The following is a 19418-nucleotide window of genomic DNA, read 5'->3' as shown; positions in this document are numbered from 1 at the left end:
TTCAACAAAGAGATGCAGCACTGGAGGTGCTCACTTGTCTACGACAAGAAATATGGAAGACAGCTTCCTGGCCAACTGACTGGAAGAGATCCATATTTATGCCTATTCCCAAGAAAGGTGATCCAACCGAATGTGAAAATTATAGAACAATATCAGTAATATCACACGCAAGCAAAATTTTGCTGAAGATCATTCAAAAATGGCAGCAGCAGTGTATCGAGAGGGAACTGCCAGAAATTCAGGCCGGTTTCAGGAGAGGATGTGGAACCAGGGATATCATTGCTGATGTCAGATGGATCCTGGCCGAAAGCAGAGAATACCAGAAGGATGTTTACCTGTGCTTCACTAACTATGCAAAGGCATTCGACTGTGTGGATCATAACAAATTATGGATAACATTGCGAAGAATGGGAATTCCAGAACACTTAATTGTGCTCATGAGGAACCTTTACATAGATCAAGAGGCAGTTGTTCGGACAGAACAAGGGGATACTGATTGGTTTAAAGTCAGGAAAGGTGTGTGTCAGGGTTTTCTTTCACCATACCTATTTAATCTGTATGCTGAGCAAATAATCCGAGAAGCTGGACTATATGAAGAAGAACGGGCCATCAGGATTGGAGGAGGACTCATTAACAACCTGCGTTATGCAGATGACACAACCTTGCTTTCTGAAAGTGAAGAGGACTTGAAGCACTTACTAATGAAGATCAGTGACCGCAGCCTTCAGTATGGATTACACTTCAACATAAAGAAAACAAAAATCCTCACAACTGGACCAATGAGCAACATCGTGATAAACGAAGAAAAGACTGAAGTTGTCAAGGATTTCATTTTACTTGGATCCACAATCAATAGCCATGGGAGCAGCAGTTAAGAAATCAAAAGACACATTGCATTGGGTAAATCTGCTGCAAAGGACCTCTTTAAAGTGTTGAAGAGCAAAGATGTCACCTTGAAGACTAAGGTGCACCTGACCCAAGTCATGGTATGCATCATATGCATGTGAAAGCTGGACAATGAATAAGGAAGCTCAAAGAAGAATTGATGCCTTTGAATTGTGGTGCTGGTGAAGAATATTGAATATACCACGGACTGCCAGGAGAACGAATAAATCTGTCTTGGAAGAAATACAACCAGAATGCTCCTTAGAAGCAAGGATGGCGAGACTGCATCTTTCATACTTTGGACATGTTGTCAGGAGGGATCAGTCTCTAGAGAAGGACATCATGCTTGGCAAAGTACAGAATCAGTGGAAAAGAGGAAGACCCTCAACGAGGTGGATTGACACAGTAGCTGCAACAATGGGCTCAAGCATAACAACGATTATAAGGATGGCACAGGACTGGGCAGTGTTTCGTTCTGTTGTACACAGGGTCACTGTGAGTCAGAGCCAACTCGACGGCACCTAATAACAACAACAATCACCACATTGACAACTTCTCCTTGAGATAGGTATATATTCTTCCTTTACCCCTTCTCAGTCTGGCAAACTTCGATCAATCGTTTAAAATTCAGCTCAGCCATGAAAAGAGTTGGAGGAAGTGCTTTCTAGAAGGCATAGCAAATACAAATGATGCTGAAAGCTATGCCACTGGTATTTCAAAAACTAGCAGAGTCACCTATGGTGGACAAGTTTCAGCAGAGCACCCAGACTCAGACAGACTAGGAAGGAAGGCCTGGTGATCTACTTCTGAAAATCAGCCAGCGAATACCCTATGGATCACAACAGAATAGTATCTAATATAGTGCTGGAAGATGAGCCCCTTGGTTGGAAGGCACTCAAATTACACAGCGGAATCAACAATGGACTCAGGCATACCAATGATTATGAAGATGATGCAGAACTGGGTAATGTTTCATTCTGTTGAGCATGGGGTCACCATGAATTGTAGCCAACTTAACAGCAACCAGCGACATCACCCTAGCACACCCACTCCTTACTCACTGACTGTCTCATTATATTTTGCATTCACAACAATAGTAACAAGTCTACTATCCCACTCTTTTGCACATTAATGACGTACATCTGGTAGTAACAAATGCCCAGGTGTGAGGCAAGAGTGACGCTGGTTGTGATGGTCAAGGTTATGTGTCAACATGCCTGGGCCGTGATTCTCAGCAGTTTGGCAGTTATGTAATGACATAGTCATTCTCCATTTTGTGATCTGATTAGTTTTGTCATCCTTTACTGAATTATTGTAAAATAGGATTTTGTACTATATTTCAGTTACATTTTTGTATGCAATAAACCAACATTTAATACATTGAGTTTCCACTGAACCTAGAAATGTACAATACTAAGCTTTCGTCAAGAGTCAGTCAGGAATTGTAAGATTAAGATGATTTCATTCATTTCAGATCATCTCTTCTGCATTGAGTATGGTAGGCCAAAGTAAACTCTTAAACACAGTCTTGGTTAGGCCTAAACCCAAAAAACAAACCAAACCCATTGTTGTCAAGTCAATTCTGACTCATAGCGACCATATAGGACAGAGTAGAACTGCCCCATTGGGTTTCCAAGGAGCGCCTGGGGATTCAAACTGCCAACCTTTTGGTTAGCAGCTTTAGAACTTAACCACTACAACACCAGGGTTTCCTGGTTAGGCCTAGACTACCCGAATTTTCGCATAACGCCAGTTTTCACATAACGACCTGGTCTTTGGAACCCAACCGTGTCGATAAGTGGGTTTATAGTACTTGTCTACTGAAATCACTGGCTTCTCAAACATTAACTCTACATACTGCTGCTTATGACTATCTCTTCAAAATTTAAAATAATGTCAATTTTCAATTTAAAAATCTTAAAGACTTCCAATTCCTTACCCACTCTCCTCCCCCAACAAAAATGTTCAAACTTAGCTTGGCGCTGAAAGCTCTTCCCAATCTGGCCCCAATAAACCCATCTGGCTTTGTTTCCAGTGACACCCAAGCCATTGCTCTACGTTCAGCCACAGAGCTGGACCTTGTTTGCTGAAGAAGCCGCAGCGTCCATGCCTCTGCCACATCCTTCCTGCACAAGCTGCTCTGTTTCACTTTCTAGGCCCAGCTTCCATGTCAGCCCGCTGTACAGCCTTCTCCCAATGGCTAATACAAGGAGCCCTGGTGGTGCAATGGTTAAGCACTCGGCTGCTAACTCAAAGGTCAATGGTTCAAACCCACTAGCTACTTGTGGGAGATCTGCTCCCGAAAAGATTACAGCCTAGGAAACCCTATGGGACAGTTCTTTGTCACATGAGGTCTCTGTGAGCTGGAATTGACTCAATGGCACCCAACAGCAACAACGATTCTCACGAAACTAAATTGATGTTGAAGAAAATGTAACATAATGCTTGGCATTTTATAAAAGTGGGATTTGATAGCAAAGGGTTCCCTATCACTAAGGGTTAAGTGCTCTCCTGTTAACGGAAAGGTTGGTGGTCAGAACTCACCCAGTGGCTCTGTGGGAGAAAGACCTGGCATCTGTTCCCATAAAGATTACAGCCTAGGAAACCCAATGGGGCAGTTCTGCTCTGTCACATGGGATCACCATGAGTGGGAACAGACTCAACGGCACACAATCATAACAACATCGGGCAACACAGAGTAAGTCAAACCCTGGCACTCTTCTCCCTGTGAGAACACCTTCCCAAGACATATCACAGTGCTTTGCACAGAGCTGATGCTAGGAGCATGATTACTGCGCAAATCCATGGTTGGTCAGTCCTCATTCTCTTGTCCCGTGCTCTGCTGGGATGCGAACAGGGGGAGATGATCCTGCTGCTGTCTGGGGGCATCCAAAAGACATTATTTTTGTATGAAATTCACTAAATGACTAAACTCACTAGAAGTTGAAACTATCCTTATACTGTAAATCAGAAGATTCAGAATTATTACACACTTTGGCATTTTTTGGCATAGAAAAGGCAAAAGTCCTAGGAGAAAAATAACGCTGTCACATTATAATTCTTATCGTAGAAATCCTAAGCAGATGCTTATATTTTGCAAAATTTCTGCCATCATAATAACCATTCAGGCTCTTCAGCAAATATTAACCGCACTTGTGTTTTAAATTATTCCAATCAACTTTACTTACTCTTCAAGATATGTTAACTCATTTAGAATTTTGCTACCATTCACTCTGCCTTTTTTAAAAAATTACTAAAGAAGAAAGTCTACGCAGTATGTCAAACTCCAAAACAAAATGGATTTTAATAAGCAGAACTCATAACAAAACTGTATGTAAGTTGAGAAAAAATTTCCAACTTTTCTTATTTGACTGAATCTCGCAGGTTATTTTTAGAATGGAGTAGCCTTGTTTAGTCTTTAAAAAATTTCCATTCTGACACTTCTACTGCTCCTTATCAAAAAATATTATAGTTCTTTCACGTTGCATTGGCACACACACACCCACACCCATACACACAATCATGCTTTAAGCAACAGTAATATATATTTAGTTCAGGTGCATTTCCACGTGTACAAACTATATCTTGGCACACTATACACCAGGTAGGTTAGCATTTTTTATGTAATGTTCTCAGCTGTGAGAGATGTTTTGCTGAGGAAAGAACATAGAAGATACACAGATCTACTAAAAAGGCAGTGCAGAAATTACTACCTTCATTTCCATGAGACCAGAATGGATGGTGCCTGGTTATGATTACTAAACATTTTGATCAAGGACTCAAAAATGAATTCTGATCAAAAGGGGGAAAAATGTGGAAAAAGAACTTCAAACTCACGTGGAAACCAGACTTACTGGATCCACTGGGGGAACCCCCAAATTTAATGTGCATAAATAATCTTTATGCCTTGAACCAAAATTATCCCATGAAGCCATCATTAATCTAAATTACAATTTAGCTCAATTAATAAAGAATGTTTGCCCCCAGAATAGCACTTTTATAAAGAATTATCTATCTGAGTGCAAAATGACAACAGTTAATCCGAAGCACAGATGGGAACTTTCAGCGGCAGAGAGCCTAAATTAACAGTGATAATGAGAATGGCGGCACAATATGAAGTATGGAGCCAATATTATTGAATTTCCACTGTTCAAGTAGACATTGTGAATGGATGTATGTTTGGCTGCATCTATTGCCACCAAAAAATAAATATATATTTTTTAAAAAAGGCAGTGCAGAAAAGTACAGTGTACTCCATAGTAGTGAGGGATTTGACATCAAATTGCTTTTCTACATGATCTGAAGTTTCACTAACACAGGTGTTACATCCACCTAAGCTGGAGTTTCAGACACAGGCCCGAGCATGACTGTGGAGTCAGACAGCAATAGAATCAAAACAGGGATGATGGAAGAATTGGGAGGCACTTAGGCTCATGCATCCTTCAGCAAGTATAGTCACATCAAGGTCTGTAAGGCTTCAGGATCTGAGGAAATAGCATTGATACGACATAGACACTCATGGAGACTCTGTATTGCAGGGAAGCATGTATTTACTACTGTGTGTCTAGTTCTTCCAAGGAGCCCTGGTGGCACAATGGTTGAGAGCGTGGTGGTTAACCAAAAGGTCGGTGGTTCAAACCCACCCAGTGGCTCTGCAGGAGAAAGACCTGGTGATCTGCTTCCATAAGGATTACAGCCAAGAAAACCCTATGGGGCAGTTGTGCTTTGTCACACTGGATTGCTCTGCGTTGAAAACCTACTCAATGGCACCCAGGAACAACAACGAGTTCTCCCAGACTACTTTATGTGCCTGTTGGTGTCTGCAGAGCCAAGAGAGGAGTAGAAACACCCAGAATTCTTCCCAAAATCCAAGTCCCACCTTCCTGGTGTATTACAGCCTGAAGAGGTTCCCTATCTGAGAACTGAATAAGTGAGATGTATGCAATTCACATAGCAAACCAGTTCTTGGAATTCAGAATAAGGAGAATCACCTGGGGTTGGAAATACATAAATGCTAAATTACTGGGTGCAGCATAAGCTCTGTTCCTATCTCCAGCTCTCATTTACCAGTGGGATGGTGCTCAGAGCCCTGAGTGGCCATTCTACAGCGAATCCTGACCTGTTGAGTGCATGATACCAGTCTAACACACAAATCCAACTATAAACCCACTGCTGTCGAGTCGATTCTGACTCATAGCGACCCTATAGGACAGAGTAGAACTGCCCCACAGAGTTTCCAAGAGCGCCTGGGGGATTCAAACTGCCGACCTTTTTGGTTAGCAGCTGTAGCTCTTAACCACTACGACACCAGGGTTTCCAAATATATAACTATAGTTATGCACATTTGAAGAGGAGTCATAAAACACGTCGTGGGGTCGGTAACCAAGGTCACAAAACAATAGGTGTACTAATTGTCTAATGAGGAGCTAGTTTGTTCTGAAAACCTTCATCTAAAGTACAATAATAAAAAGAAAAGTACTTATAAAATAACAAAAGCAAAATAAAGCAATCCCTAAATAAACGGCCTGGTACCAAAAAACAGTAAACACAAAAGGGATAGGAAGTTGTTATTAGCTTCAGCAAACACCATATGATGTTAACAACCCTTGATACATACGTAAGGGAAATCCTACCCATGAAGAGTGAACTGCTATGGAAGCTGCCATAACTAATCAGAAAAACTGAACAAATATATGAAAGTAACATTTTCAGAGATTGTCCAACAGCCAGTGATGTTTTCAGAAAATAGCAGCCAGCTCAGGACTGTGATCACAGAAGGAAAAAAAAATGAGGTGAGCCCTAAATTGCCCATCTCATTGCCTAGTGGAAGGTTGTAGGCCACAGCACAGGTAGGAGGAACTCAAACAAAGTTTGGTCATCTTAAGTTAAAGACACAGAGATTGAAGTTCAGGGAAGCCAAAGCAGCTAGAATTTATAGGGCAGAGTTTTGGAGAGGAGGAAGCTATGCAGGGAAATTGTTCCAAAAATCTACAGTGGAGTCTCCTTGAGTCTTAGGAGGAATAACAACTGGCGCATCCATAAAGTAAAAACCCCACAGTACTCAGTGAGAACAATTTGTAGGAAAGAACAATTACTGGGAAGCTTTAAGAAAAACAACTTCCAGTACTCATATAGGCTGGGAATGGTTCCATTTCCCTACATAGTGGATAAACCCTTTCGAATACAGGGACGCTCAGCAGAGACTCAAGAAATTATCTCTAGAATAAAGGCTACTTTAAACCCACCCTCTAGGTCCCTGGGTGGAGCAAATGGTTTGTGTTTGACTACCAACCTAAAGGTTGATGGTCTGAACCCATCCAGTGGTGCCATGGAAGAGAGTCCTGGCAATCTGCTTCCTTAAAGATTACAGCCTAGAAAACCCTGTGGAGCAGTTCTACCCTGTCACACATGGGGTCTCCGTGAGTTAGGACTGACTTAACGGCAGTGCATCTGGTATTTTTTGGTGTACCCACCCAAAAGAATTTAAAAACATGTCTCAAAAGGATCAAACTAATCAATAGGGAACCAAACTTCCTGCAGAAAAAGTTTAATACTCTTTAAAGAAATAGAGCAAAATGCAGCCCCAAATGAGATAAAATTCTTGATGTCCAGTATCAAATAAAAAATCACTAGAAATGCGAAGAAATGGGATAATATGACCATAACCATAGAAACAGACAAAAAATTACAGAGATGCTGGGATAGCAGAAAAGGATGTCAAAAGAGTTACTATAAATAGACTCCATTATGATCAAAGAGGCAGACCAAAACATGAATGTGATGAAGAGAGAATTAAAAGGTATTTGAAAAAGACCCAAATGGAACTTCTAGAGATAAAATACGCATACCTGAAATGAAAAATAGGCTGGATGAATGTAGGGGCAGATAAAAAAAACCAAACCCAGTGCCGTGGAGTAGATTCCGACTCATAGCGACCCTATATATATGAGTGTGGGGGCAGACAGACACTGGAAAAGAAAAGGCCAGTGATGTGAAGACATAACAAGAGAAATTATCCAAACTGACGTATAAAAACCAAACCAAACCCATTGCTGTCAAATCAGTTCTGACTCATAGTGACCCTATGGGACAGAGCAAAACTGCCCCATAGGGTTTCCAAGGAGCAGCTGGTGGATTTGAACTCCTGACCTTTTGGTTAGCAGCCAAACACTTAACCACTGTGCCACCAGGGCTCCAAAATGAAATATGGAGACTGAAAATAAACAGAGCCTCAGTGATTTATCAAGCTGTCTAACATACATATAGCTGGAATACTAAACGAAAACCAAACCCGTTGCCATTTAGTCGATTTCAACGCACAGCGACCCAACAGTACATAGTAGAACAGCCCCGCAGGGTTTCCAAGCCTGTAACCTTTTTACTGAAGCAGACTGCCACATCTTTCTCCTACAGAGCAGCTGGTGGGTTCGAACCAGTGACCTCTCAGTTAGCAGTCAAGCATTTTAACCACTGTGCTACCAGGGCTTCTTATAGCCGGAATTAAGACAGAAAAACTATTTGAAAAATTAATGACAAAAATGTCCATATTTGCTGATTACTATAAACCCTGGTGGCGCAGTGGTTAAGAGCTATGGCTGCTAACCAAAAGGTCAGCAGCTCACATCCACCAGGCGGTCCTTGGAAACCACATGGGGCAGTTCTACTCTGTCCTATAGGATCGCGATGAGTCAGAATCGACTCGATGGCAATGGGTTTGGTTTGTTTTTTTTTTTTTAAATAAACCCATATATCAAAGAAGCTCAATGAACTCGAAGCAGAATAAACATAAATAAAACCAACCCAAGGCAGATGATAATCAAACTGCTGAAAACCACTGATAAAGAGAAAATCTTAAAAACAGCTAGAGTTTTTTCTTAAAAAAAAAAAAACTGGGTGTGAAATGGCGGGAGTAGTAGTAGCGTCTGCAGCATAAGAGCTTGTCTAACTTCAGGGGCGATAATGTGGATCAAGGTCAGCCCGATGCTGACCCCTACAAGGTGGTCAGACATACCTCCCCTCTCCAACCTTTCACCGGTTCTGACACCAGCCGTCCCTCCCATGGCACTCTCTACTTATCTTCTGTGTTCAGTGGACACATAGAACCACAGACCATACTTACAGTTCAGTGGCTTATTAAGGAACAGGCTACAACTCAGGATCTAGATCAGGAAGCAGGTAGGCAAAGACTGCCTTCTTCAGCACAGGACAGTTCTCTCAGCTCCTCTCACCCATGTAGGCCCCCTCTCAGCCTCCTCATAACAGGTTTCCTCTTGACCCACCACTCCCAGGACAGGCTCCTCTTAGTCCCCTCAGGACAGGCTCCTCTTGGCCCTGCTGTCTGTCACCACCAGCTCTGCTTCTGAGCCCTTTCTGGGCTTCTCACCATCTTCAGTGTTACAGTGCTTGACTGTGTTACAGCTGTTTTAGGAGGTTCCTTCCCTCTTCTCTCTCTCTTTCTCTCTGCTTCTTCTTTCTGCTTTCTTTCTTCTGCTTCTGTCTGCTTCCTGTCATCCTGCTTCTTTCTGTCTCCAAAAACCTGTGGGGTTGGCTGCATATATACACGACTCCTTGTCAATTTCAAGGTATGGTCCCTCCTAGTGGAGGCCACAAACTGACCAATCCCCTCTTGGCAGGACAAAGACACTTAATTTGCATAGTAGGCCACAGTCACCTCATTTGCACAGTCCATAGTCACTTCATTTGCATGGGTACATCAACCAATCCCTGGAAGGTACACACCAATCACAGGGCTGGCTGAAGACCAGGACCAGACAAAAAGTATCAAAGCAAGTTGCTTACAGCTTACTCAAGAAATGTAACAAACCTTCTGCGGTAGAAAACTAAGGCAAAGGTAACTCATCAGGGCTTAGGGGGGAAATCTCTCAAGCTGCTTTTCCAAAGAACCAATGATAAAGACTAGATTTCACCACAGTGGAGAAGGACAAAGGAAGACACCACACTTCTTATCGGAAACTGTGCAAACCAAAAGACAATGTAATGGCATGATCAAAGTACTGAAAGAAAAAACTGTCAACCTAGATGTCTATACCCAGTAATAATATGTTTTAAAATAAAAACTTTTATAAACTTACAGATAAATTACAGAATTCATCACCAAAACACCTGTACAACAAACAATGTTTAGGAAGGAAACTCTACAGGCAAATGAAAAATGATATCACATAGAAATATGAACCGCACAAAGGAATGAAGTGTACTGGAAACAGTAATGTAGGTGAAAATAAGCAGTATTGTTTTTATATTTTGAAACCTTTTTAACAGTTAACTGAATGTTTAAAGCAAAATCAATAACATATTGTGAGGCTATTAATACATGTAGAATGTATAAAACTAATACTATGAAGGACAAGGGGGAGGAAATGGAAGTACACTATACTAAGGCTCTTACCCTATACATAAAACGATATAACATTATTTGAGTAGACTATGATAAGTTAAAGATGTATATCAAACTCCTAGAGCAGGGGCTAGCAAACTTTTTTTATAAAGAGACGGATAGCAAATAGTTTAGGCTTTGTGAACCATACCCTCTATTTTGCAGTTACTCAACTCCATCATGGTAGTGTAAAGGCAGCCACAGAAAATACATAAATAAAGAAGCATAGCTGTGTTCCAGTAAAACTTTGTTTATAGAAACAGACAGCAGGCCAGATTTAACCCACTAGATACAGCATGCCAACCACTGCCGTAGAGAAATCATTAAAGGAATATAAAAGAAAGAAGTATAGAACAAGCCAACAATGGAGATAAAATGGAATCTAAAAAAAATCAAATAATCCAAATAAAGGCAGTAAAAGAAGAAAAAGGAATTAAGAATGTGTAGGATTCAGCTAAAAATTGAAATTTAAGGAAACACTGGCAATAGCATTTTAAAAAGACATAAAATACCTAGAGATGTGTAAAATCTCTATGTTAAATTATAAAATTCTGCTGAGAGAAGTTCAAGAAGCCCAGGTAAATTGAAAGATATACCACACTCATGGACTGGAAAACTTAAAGTTGTTAAAATTTCACTTCACAAATTGATCTATAGATTCAATGCAATCCCAATAAAAGTAACAGCAAGATTATTTCTAGAAACTGATGAGCTGATCCTAAAATCTGGAATAGCCAAAACAACTCTGAAAAATGAGAACAAAGTTGGAAGATTCACAATACTTGATTTGAAGATTTACTACATACCTATTGTATTCAAGAGAGTGTTATACTGGCAAAAGGATAGACATTAAGATCTGTGGAACAGAATATAGAGCTCAGAAATAGATTTACATTTATATGGTCAGTTGATTTTTAATGGCAAAAGGACAGTATTTTCAAGAAACCAGACTCGAAAAAACAAGAACTTCAATTCATACGTCACACAACACACGAAAATTAACTCAAAATGGGTTATAGGCCTAAACATAAAAAATAAAACTATAACTTGTCTAGAAAATACAGAGAAAAATCTTTGAGACCTGGGGTTAAGCAAATATTTCTTAACTAAGACACAAAAGGCATAAATCATACAAGACAAATCTCATAAATTGGATCTTATCTAAATTTAAAGGTCTCCTCAATGAAAAGGAAACCCTGATGGCATAGTGGTTAAGAGCTATGGCTGCTAGCCAAACGGCTAGCAGTTCCAATCCACCAGGTGTTCCTTGGAAACTCTGTGGGGCCATTCTACTCTGTCCTATGGGGTCACTATGAGTCACTGAAAGACACTGGTAAGAAAATGAAAAGCCAAGACACAAACTGGAAGAAAATATTTTCAAATGATATAACTAGAAAAGGACTTCTCTTCAGAATGTATATAAAGACCTCTTACAACTCGATAGTAAGAAAAACAACCAGATTTTAAAACAGTAGGATTTAAACAGACACTTCACCAGAAAAAATATGTTAATGTAACTAAACACAAAAAGATGTTTAATATCATTAGTTATTACAGAAATGCAAACTAATACTATCATCTTTTTATGCAAATAACACCTTCTACTTTTGTTTGCCAACTGCGCCCTCCCCCTGGAGGTATTTTCATAAGCGCCACTAGTCCAATTGTTTTTACATGTTGCTGTAAAAAAATAAATTAGCCCAGCATTCTTAAAAAAATACCTCATTGGGGGAGAGCATCATTGGCAAACAAATGTAGAAGGCACACCTTATTTGTGTAAAAATATGGTATAATATTACTGCATGCTCACTAGAATGGTTAAAATTAAAAAGACTGACAAGAGAAGAAACTAGTCTACAGGATTAATAGTCTACAGAAACCACAGCCTCATCTACCCTGAGACCAGAAGAACTAGATGGTGCCTGGCTTTCACTAACGACTGTTCTGGTCCAAATAGATGGATCCTGATTGAAGGAGAGAAAAATGTGGAACAGAACTCAAATTCTTAAAAAGTTCAGACTTACTGGACTTGATGAGACTAGAGCACTCTTAAGACTATCACCCTGAGATACTCCATAAACCTTGAACCAAAACTACCCCTGAGGTTGCCTTTTAGCTAAATAACAGATTGGCTCATAAAATAAAGAATATTACTAGTAATTAGTACTGTGCTCCTTTAAAAAATCACCTATAGGAGACCAAATGGTCAACAATTACTCTAAAGCAAAGATGAAAGGGTAAAATGACAGGGAAACCAGATTACTGGAAACAAAACATCCAGAATGGAATGAATGAGAATGTGGACACACTGTGAAAAATATAACCAATATCACCAAACAGTCTGTGCAGTAATTATGGGGGAACCTAATGTGCTGTGTAAACTTTGACCGAAAACACACTATTATTCAAAAAAAAAAAGACTGACAATTGCAGATGCTGGTGAGGATATGAAGCAACTGGAACTCTCAGATTGTTCACGGGCCATGTAAGACAATACAACCACTTCAGAAAATAATTTGAGAATTTCTTATAAATATAAACACACACATACCATGTGACCCAGTAATTCCGAAACGAGCTTGGTGAGACTTCGTCTCACTTACATTGGACATGTTATCAGAAGGGACTAGTCCCTGGAGAAGGACAGTAAGCTTGGCAGAGGATGAGTGAAAAAGAGGAAGACCCTCAAGGAGATGGACTGACACAATGGCTGCACCCACAGACTCAAACACAGCAAGGACTGTAAGGATGGCGCCAGGACCGGGCAGTTTTTATTCTGTTGTGCACAGGGTCGCTGTGTGTCAGAACTGATTTGATAGCACCTAACCACAACAACAACTCATTAAAATGTACACTCAGTGAGCTTCTTGGATCAGGTGGACACTTGAGACTATGTTGGCATCTCCTGCCTGAAGGGGAGATGAGAGGGTGGAGGGGGTTAGAAGCTGACGAAAAGAGAGAGTGGAGGGAAAGAGCAGGCTGTCTCATTAAGGGGAGAGTAACTGGGAGTGTGTAGCAAGGTGTATATGAGTTCTTGTGTGAGAGACTGACTTGATTTGTAAACTTTCACTTAAAGCACAATAAAAATTCTTTTTAAAAAAATGTACATTCAAAATGGGTATAGGCACACTCTGCTCCTTCACCACTCTCAGTCACTGCCGGCTTTAGTTTTGACACGATACACTCAAGCTCCCAAAACTGGACCCTACCTACTGGCCCCAAGTGGGAAAATAACATGGGACCCCCAGTTGTAGTGGGTGGGCAATGCTCTGGTTATCCTGATGATTAATAACATGAATTAACAACCATACACATCTCAACTGGAGTGGTACTTCTCTGAATTACTAGATGTGGCCTTATGGATGTTACTTAATAGCCCTGAGCCTCATCTGAACTGCAATTGCCTTATGTGTGGAACAGAAAAGAAAAAAAACCTACCTCATAAGACTCTATGCAGATGAAAAAAATATTATTTTAGATAATCACTGTGCACAATTACAGTTACCTCATCACCTTCATCATCACTATATTCATTGTTAGGTGCCATCGAGTCCATTTTTGAGTCATAGCAAACCTGTGTGACAGAGTAGAACTGCCCCATAGCGGTTTCTATGCTGTAATCTTTACAGGAGCAGATCACCACGTCTTTCTCCCACAGAGCTGCTGGGTGAGTTCGAATCCCCAACCTTTCAGTTAACACCCAAGCACTCAACAGCTGCGCTACCAAGGCTCCTTCACTATACTTAAGTTATCAAATTAATTCTGCACACAAGCAGTTCTGCCTTAAAACAAGTCATTACTTTCACCAAGGCATGGCACAGTGACTCTTGTTCCCACAGTAAGAGTCTTTCATCTTTCAGGACTATAGCTTTCCTAGCTTCTGTCGACATTCTGAAATTTTGTGACAGTAAACTATGAGATGATCTGTTCATTTGCAGGAATCGTTATCATATTTCCTTGCTTATCTAGACTTTCCTTTTCCAGCTGTTTTGATTTTCTCAAAGCTGAGCCAATAGACCTGGGAAAATGACTCATACGACAGCGCACATTGGCAGCCAGAGAAGTGTCGATGACCTGAAAACAGAATTGCTGTGACCCATAGCACATTTTGGGACAGCTGCCAGTGCTGCCTCTGTTTGGCTCATATGCAATAAAGAGGTGGTTTTCAAGGAAACCCGGCACATCAGCCTAGTCATTCCAAATTATTATCTGTGTTTTTCAGAAACCCTGAACCTACCAGAATCTTTCTTATTCCCCAAATCATGAAATAACTGCAAGTCTCATCTATCCATTTCTGATATTTGCTTCTTATATTCTATAAGCTTGAGAAGCCTACTTCACCTATCTTGCTAATCAGGCTTTTGTCCCATTGTTGTTAGATGCTGTTGAGTTGGTCCCGACTCATAGCAACCTCATGTACAACAGAATGAAACACTGCCCAGTCCTGCGCCATCCTCACAATGGTTGCTATGTTTGAGCCCACAGTTGCAGCCACTGTGTCAATCCGCTCATTGAGGGTCTTCCTCTTCTTCGCCGACCCTCTGCTTTACCAAGCATGATGTCCTTTTCCCGGGACTGGTCTCTCTTGATAACATATCCAAAGCACGTGAGATGAAGTCTCTCCATTCTTGCTTCTAAGGAGCATCTGTGTGCTTCTTCTGAGACAGATTTGTTTGTTCTTCTGGCAGTCCATAGTATATTCAACATTCTTCACCAACACTGTAATTCGAATGCATCAACCCTTCTTCAGTCGTCCTTATTCATTGTTCATCTTTCGCATACATATGAGGCGATTGAAAATGCCATGGCTTGGGTCATTACTCCGATTAATCTGCTGTTATAAAGATAATCAATGACTTCCACATTGCCAAATTTACTGATCCCTTCTCTGCCCTTAAACTACTCCCTCTCTCAGTGGCATTGAAAATCACTGAACACGCCTTGCTTGTTTCAGATACATTCTTCTCTTGGCTTCCAGGACGCCAACTTCTTCTGGTTTTCCACCTTCTACACCGGCTACTGCCTCCCAGCCTTCTTTGACAAACTTCCTAATGTTGGACTGTCCCAGGGGCCCTTGTGGGATGCCTTCTTTTCTTAAACTATACTCCCCTAGCCTTAGTTGGCATCTGGTGAATCCCAAATTTCCATCTGCAGCCCTGACCTCCCCCCAGTGCCCCTGACTCGTGTATCTAATTACCTCAATGAAAGCTCCACTTGATCTTCTAACAGGCATTTTGCTATTTCCAAAATAGAATGCTTATATTTCCTCCCAGGCTTAGTCTCTCCCCCAGTGCCCAGAGCATCAAGCTCTCTTAAAAAACATCATGCAAGCTATAGAGAAATCAGAACCCTCTTACATTGCTGGTGGGAATGTAAAATGAGACAGGCACTTTGGAAAAGAGTCTGGCAATTCCTCAAACTGTTCCCCAAGAGAAATGAAAACATAAGCCCGTGCAAAAATCTGTGCACACACGTTCATAGCAGCATTATTTATAACAGTCAAAAACGAAACAACCAGCTGGAAGCAACCAAGATGTCCGTCAACGGATGAATGGGTAAATAAATTGTGGTATATTCACACAATGGAATACTACGCATCGATAAAGAACAGTGACGAATCTCTGAAACATTTCATAACATGGAGGAATCTGGAAGGCATTATGCTGAGCGAAATGAGTCAGTTGCAAAAGGACAAATATTGTATAAGACCACTATTATAAGATCTTGAGAAATAGAAAAAACGGAGAAGAATACATACTTTTGTGGTTACAAAGGGGGGAGGGAGGGAGGGAGGGAGAGGGCTTTTTATTGATCAATCTGTAGATAAGAACTGCTTTGGGTGAAGGGAAAGACAACACTCAATACAAGGAAGGTCAGCCTAATTGGACTGGACTAAAAGCAAAGAGGTTTCCGGGATAAAATGAAAGCTTCAAAGGTCAGCGGAGCAGGGGCTGGGGTCTGGGGAACTTGGTTTGAGGGGACTTCTAAGTCAATGGGCAAAATAATTCTATTATGAAAACATTCTGCATCCCACTTTGAATTGTGGTGCCTGGGGTCCTAAATGCCAACAAGCGGCCATCTAAGATACATCAATTGGTCTCAACCCACCTGGAGCAAAGGCAAAGGAAGAACACCAAGGTCACACGACAACTAAGAACCCAAGAGACAGAAAGGGCCACATGAACCAGAGACCTACATTATCCTGAGACCAGAAGAACTAGTTGGTGCCTGGCCACAATCAATGTCTGCCCCGTCAGGGAACACAACAGACAACTCCTGAGGGAGCAGGAGACCAATGGGATACAGACCCCAAATTCTCATGAAAAGAACATACCTAATGGTATGATTGAGACTAGAGGAATCCCAGAGACAATGCTCCCCAGAACGTCTGATGACACAGGACAGGAACCATCCCCGAAGACAAATCATCAGGCATGAAAAGGACTGGTCAGTGGGGGGGAGAGAGATGCCGATGAAGAGAGAGCTAATTAAATCAGGTGGACACTGGAGAGTGTGTTGGCAACTCTTGACTGGAGGGGGGATGGGAAGATAGAGAGAGAGGGAAGATGGCAAAATTGGCACGAAATGAGAGACCGTAAGGGCTAACTCAATAGGGGGAGAGCAAGTGGGAGAAGGGAGTAAGATGTATGTAAACCTACATGTGACAGACTGATTGGAATGGTAAATGTTCACTTGAAGCTTAATAAAAATTAATTAAAAAAAAAAAAAAAGAAACAACCTACATGTCCAACAGCTAATGAATGCATAAACAAAATGGGGTATATATCCACACAATGGAATATTATTCAACAATAAAAAAGAACGAAGAACTGATACATGCTACGACATGGATGAACCTTGTAAACATGACACTAAGTCAAGGAAGCCAGACACAAGACACATATAGACCACATTTGTAGAGACAGAAAGTAGATGAGTGGTTACCTAGGGCTGAGGGGGAGAGAAAATGGGGACTGACTGCTATGGATACGAGGATTTTGAGGGGTATGAAAATGTTCTGAAATTGGATCGTAGTGCTGGTTGAACAACTCTGTGGATATACTTAATACCATATTTTTATGCAAACAAAGGTCAGCAATGCAAACCCACTAGCCACTCCACGGGAGAAAGATGTGACGATCTGCTTCAGTAAAAATTTACAGCATTGCAAACCCTACGGGGCAGTCTATTTTGTCCTACAGTTTTGCTATGAGTCAGACTTGACAGCAGCAAGTTTGGTTTAATTTGGGAATTATTTGGTTTTAAGAAAACTCCAAAAAATATTTTTTATTTAAGATTAAAGATTTCCTCAGGGAAATAGTTTCAGGGGTTCATCTAGCCTCCTTGTCTCCAGGAAGTCTGGATCACAACAGAATTTGAAATTCTGTTCTACATTTTCCCCCTTTTGGATCAGGATTCTTCTATACAGTACAAACATTCAGTAATGGTCATGGCTGAGTAATTTTTAAATAAAATAACATTGAAAACCTGGAAGGAACCACACGAGCAGAGGAATGGAGGGAAGAAAGCAAAGGAGTACAGAGGACATCAAGAAGATGACAAGGAACAGCCACTGCAGAACAGGAACAGAGGGACGGGAAGGCAGCAGGTCCTTCCGTTAGCAAATGCAGTATTTTCAAGATTTCTGAACAGGATACTGATGTGCTCACTGCTATACCGCAGGAAGATCTCTCTGACAAATTCTACAGCAGGGTATTGCAAGCCAGAGCTAGCAGGTCAAATTGAGCCCACCACCTGCTTTTATAAATAACATTTTATTGGAACACAGCCACATCCATTCATTCATGTCTTGTCTATGGCTGCTTCTATGCTACAACAACAGTCAAGTAGTTACAATGGAGACTGTTAGCCCTGTAAAACTTAAGATATTTATTATCTGGCCCTTTATAGAAAAGGTTTTCTGAACCTTGGTCTATAGGATCTATTAGAGAAGGCAGAAATTGCAAAAAGCCAGGAGGCAGTAATAAGGGCCGCCATTTTAAAGGTGATATGGAGCATGAGAGTGGCAGGCAAAAGAAAGTTGCAGACACGTGGAAGAACAGAAAAAAGTTCCACTAAAAAGGGTGAGAGAAATTCGTATTTTAGATCACTACATCCATTTTAGGTTGTTGTTATTTAAAAGCGCATCAGGAGAAAGCATCGGTTACCTGCTGGATCTGCACTGTAGAGACTGGCAGTGGCTGCTATGGGTCCTGGCGGATGAATGGCGCTCGCTGAAGACCTCTGACTCGCGATCAGAATCCTGCTCTTTGCAGACGGCAGACGAGACATTGCGCCCAATCCCAACTGGGGTTTAAGAAGCATGGCAGATCGATAGAAAGTTGGAGGAACTTCGTAATGAGTATATGGAGGAGAACAAAACTCTTCTTTTCCAGGGTGATCTGTAACCTATGATGAATTATCAGAAGGTCAGTTAGAGTGTGTCCCATCATAGCATGATACTAAATTCTGCAAAGGACAAAGTTCTAACAGTGACTATGCTGGCACCGTTGAGTTACTTGATCACAGATCACTTATCTTTTCTAGGCCCTAGTGCCTTCATCTCTAAGTCAACAATATAAATAGTATGATCTTTGCTTTCTCTTCCAGTTCTAATACTCTGTGAACCTGTATTTCACTGGGAGAAAAAAGAACTCATTCTATAAGTGTTTTTAACTTCACCATCCTTAAAATCATTGGAATTTGTACAAGTAGTCCATCTACAATGTCAACGAAGCAAACAAAAAAATTGGCAAACGTTCACAAACTTTTGAAAGTTTCATTATACCTAAAGAGACAAAGCACAACCCTCATCTTACAATAAGCAGCTGGACTTTATCAACTTATGTTAAGTCTTTACTATGGTACTTAGAGAATAAAACATGCATTGTTAATGAGAGAGAAAGACTATTTGGAAAAACAGAGAAGTTAATGGAAAGTATGTTCTCAGGCATCTACTATTTGTTTACATAATTAAAAATGAAAGACTGTGAATTACCTCCGATTGTCTTCTGCCAGTAATGTGATGTCCCAAAAAATGTTTGATCAAGTTTTACCAGAATGTAAATTCCCTAGGGCAGAGGAATTATGGCTGAATCCCTAGCACCTAAAACACTGTTGGAGCCCTGGTGGCGCA

General features: G+C 40.9%; 1 protein-coding gene across 7 annotated transcripts in view; it reads right to left on the bottom strand.

Annotated features, from left to right (window-relative positions):
• Window positions 1-19418, bottom strand: part of MTUS2 (microtubule associated scaffold protein 2) — a 763477-nt gene that overhangs the window by 503309 nt on the left and 240750 nt on the right. For all 7 annotated transcript variants that reach the window (XM_049867778.1, XM_049867774.1, XM_049867779.1 and 4 more), the window contains one exon: window positions 18451-18691. In XM_049867778.1, the coding sequence (XP_049723735.1) occupies window positions 18451-18691 (241 nt within the window). The remainder of the gene's footprint in view (window positions 1-18450; window positions 18692-19418) is intronic.

The sequence above is a fragment of the Elephas maximus genome, chromosome 23 (assembly GCF_024166365.1).
Source record: "Elephas maximus indicus isolate mEleMax1 chromosome 23, mEleMax1 primary haplotype, whole genome shotgun sequence".
NCBI lineage: Eukaryota > Metazoa > Chordata > Mammalia > Proboscidea > Elephantidae > Elephas > Elephas maximus.
This window is presented reverse-complemented; position numbering and strand designations above follow the sequence as displayed.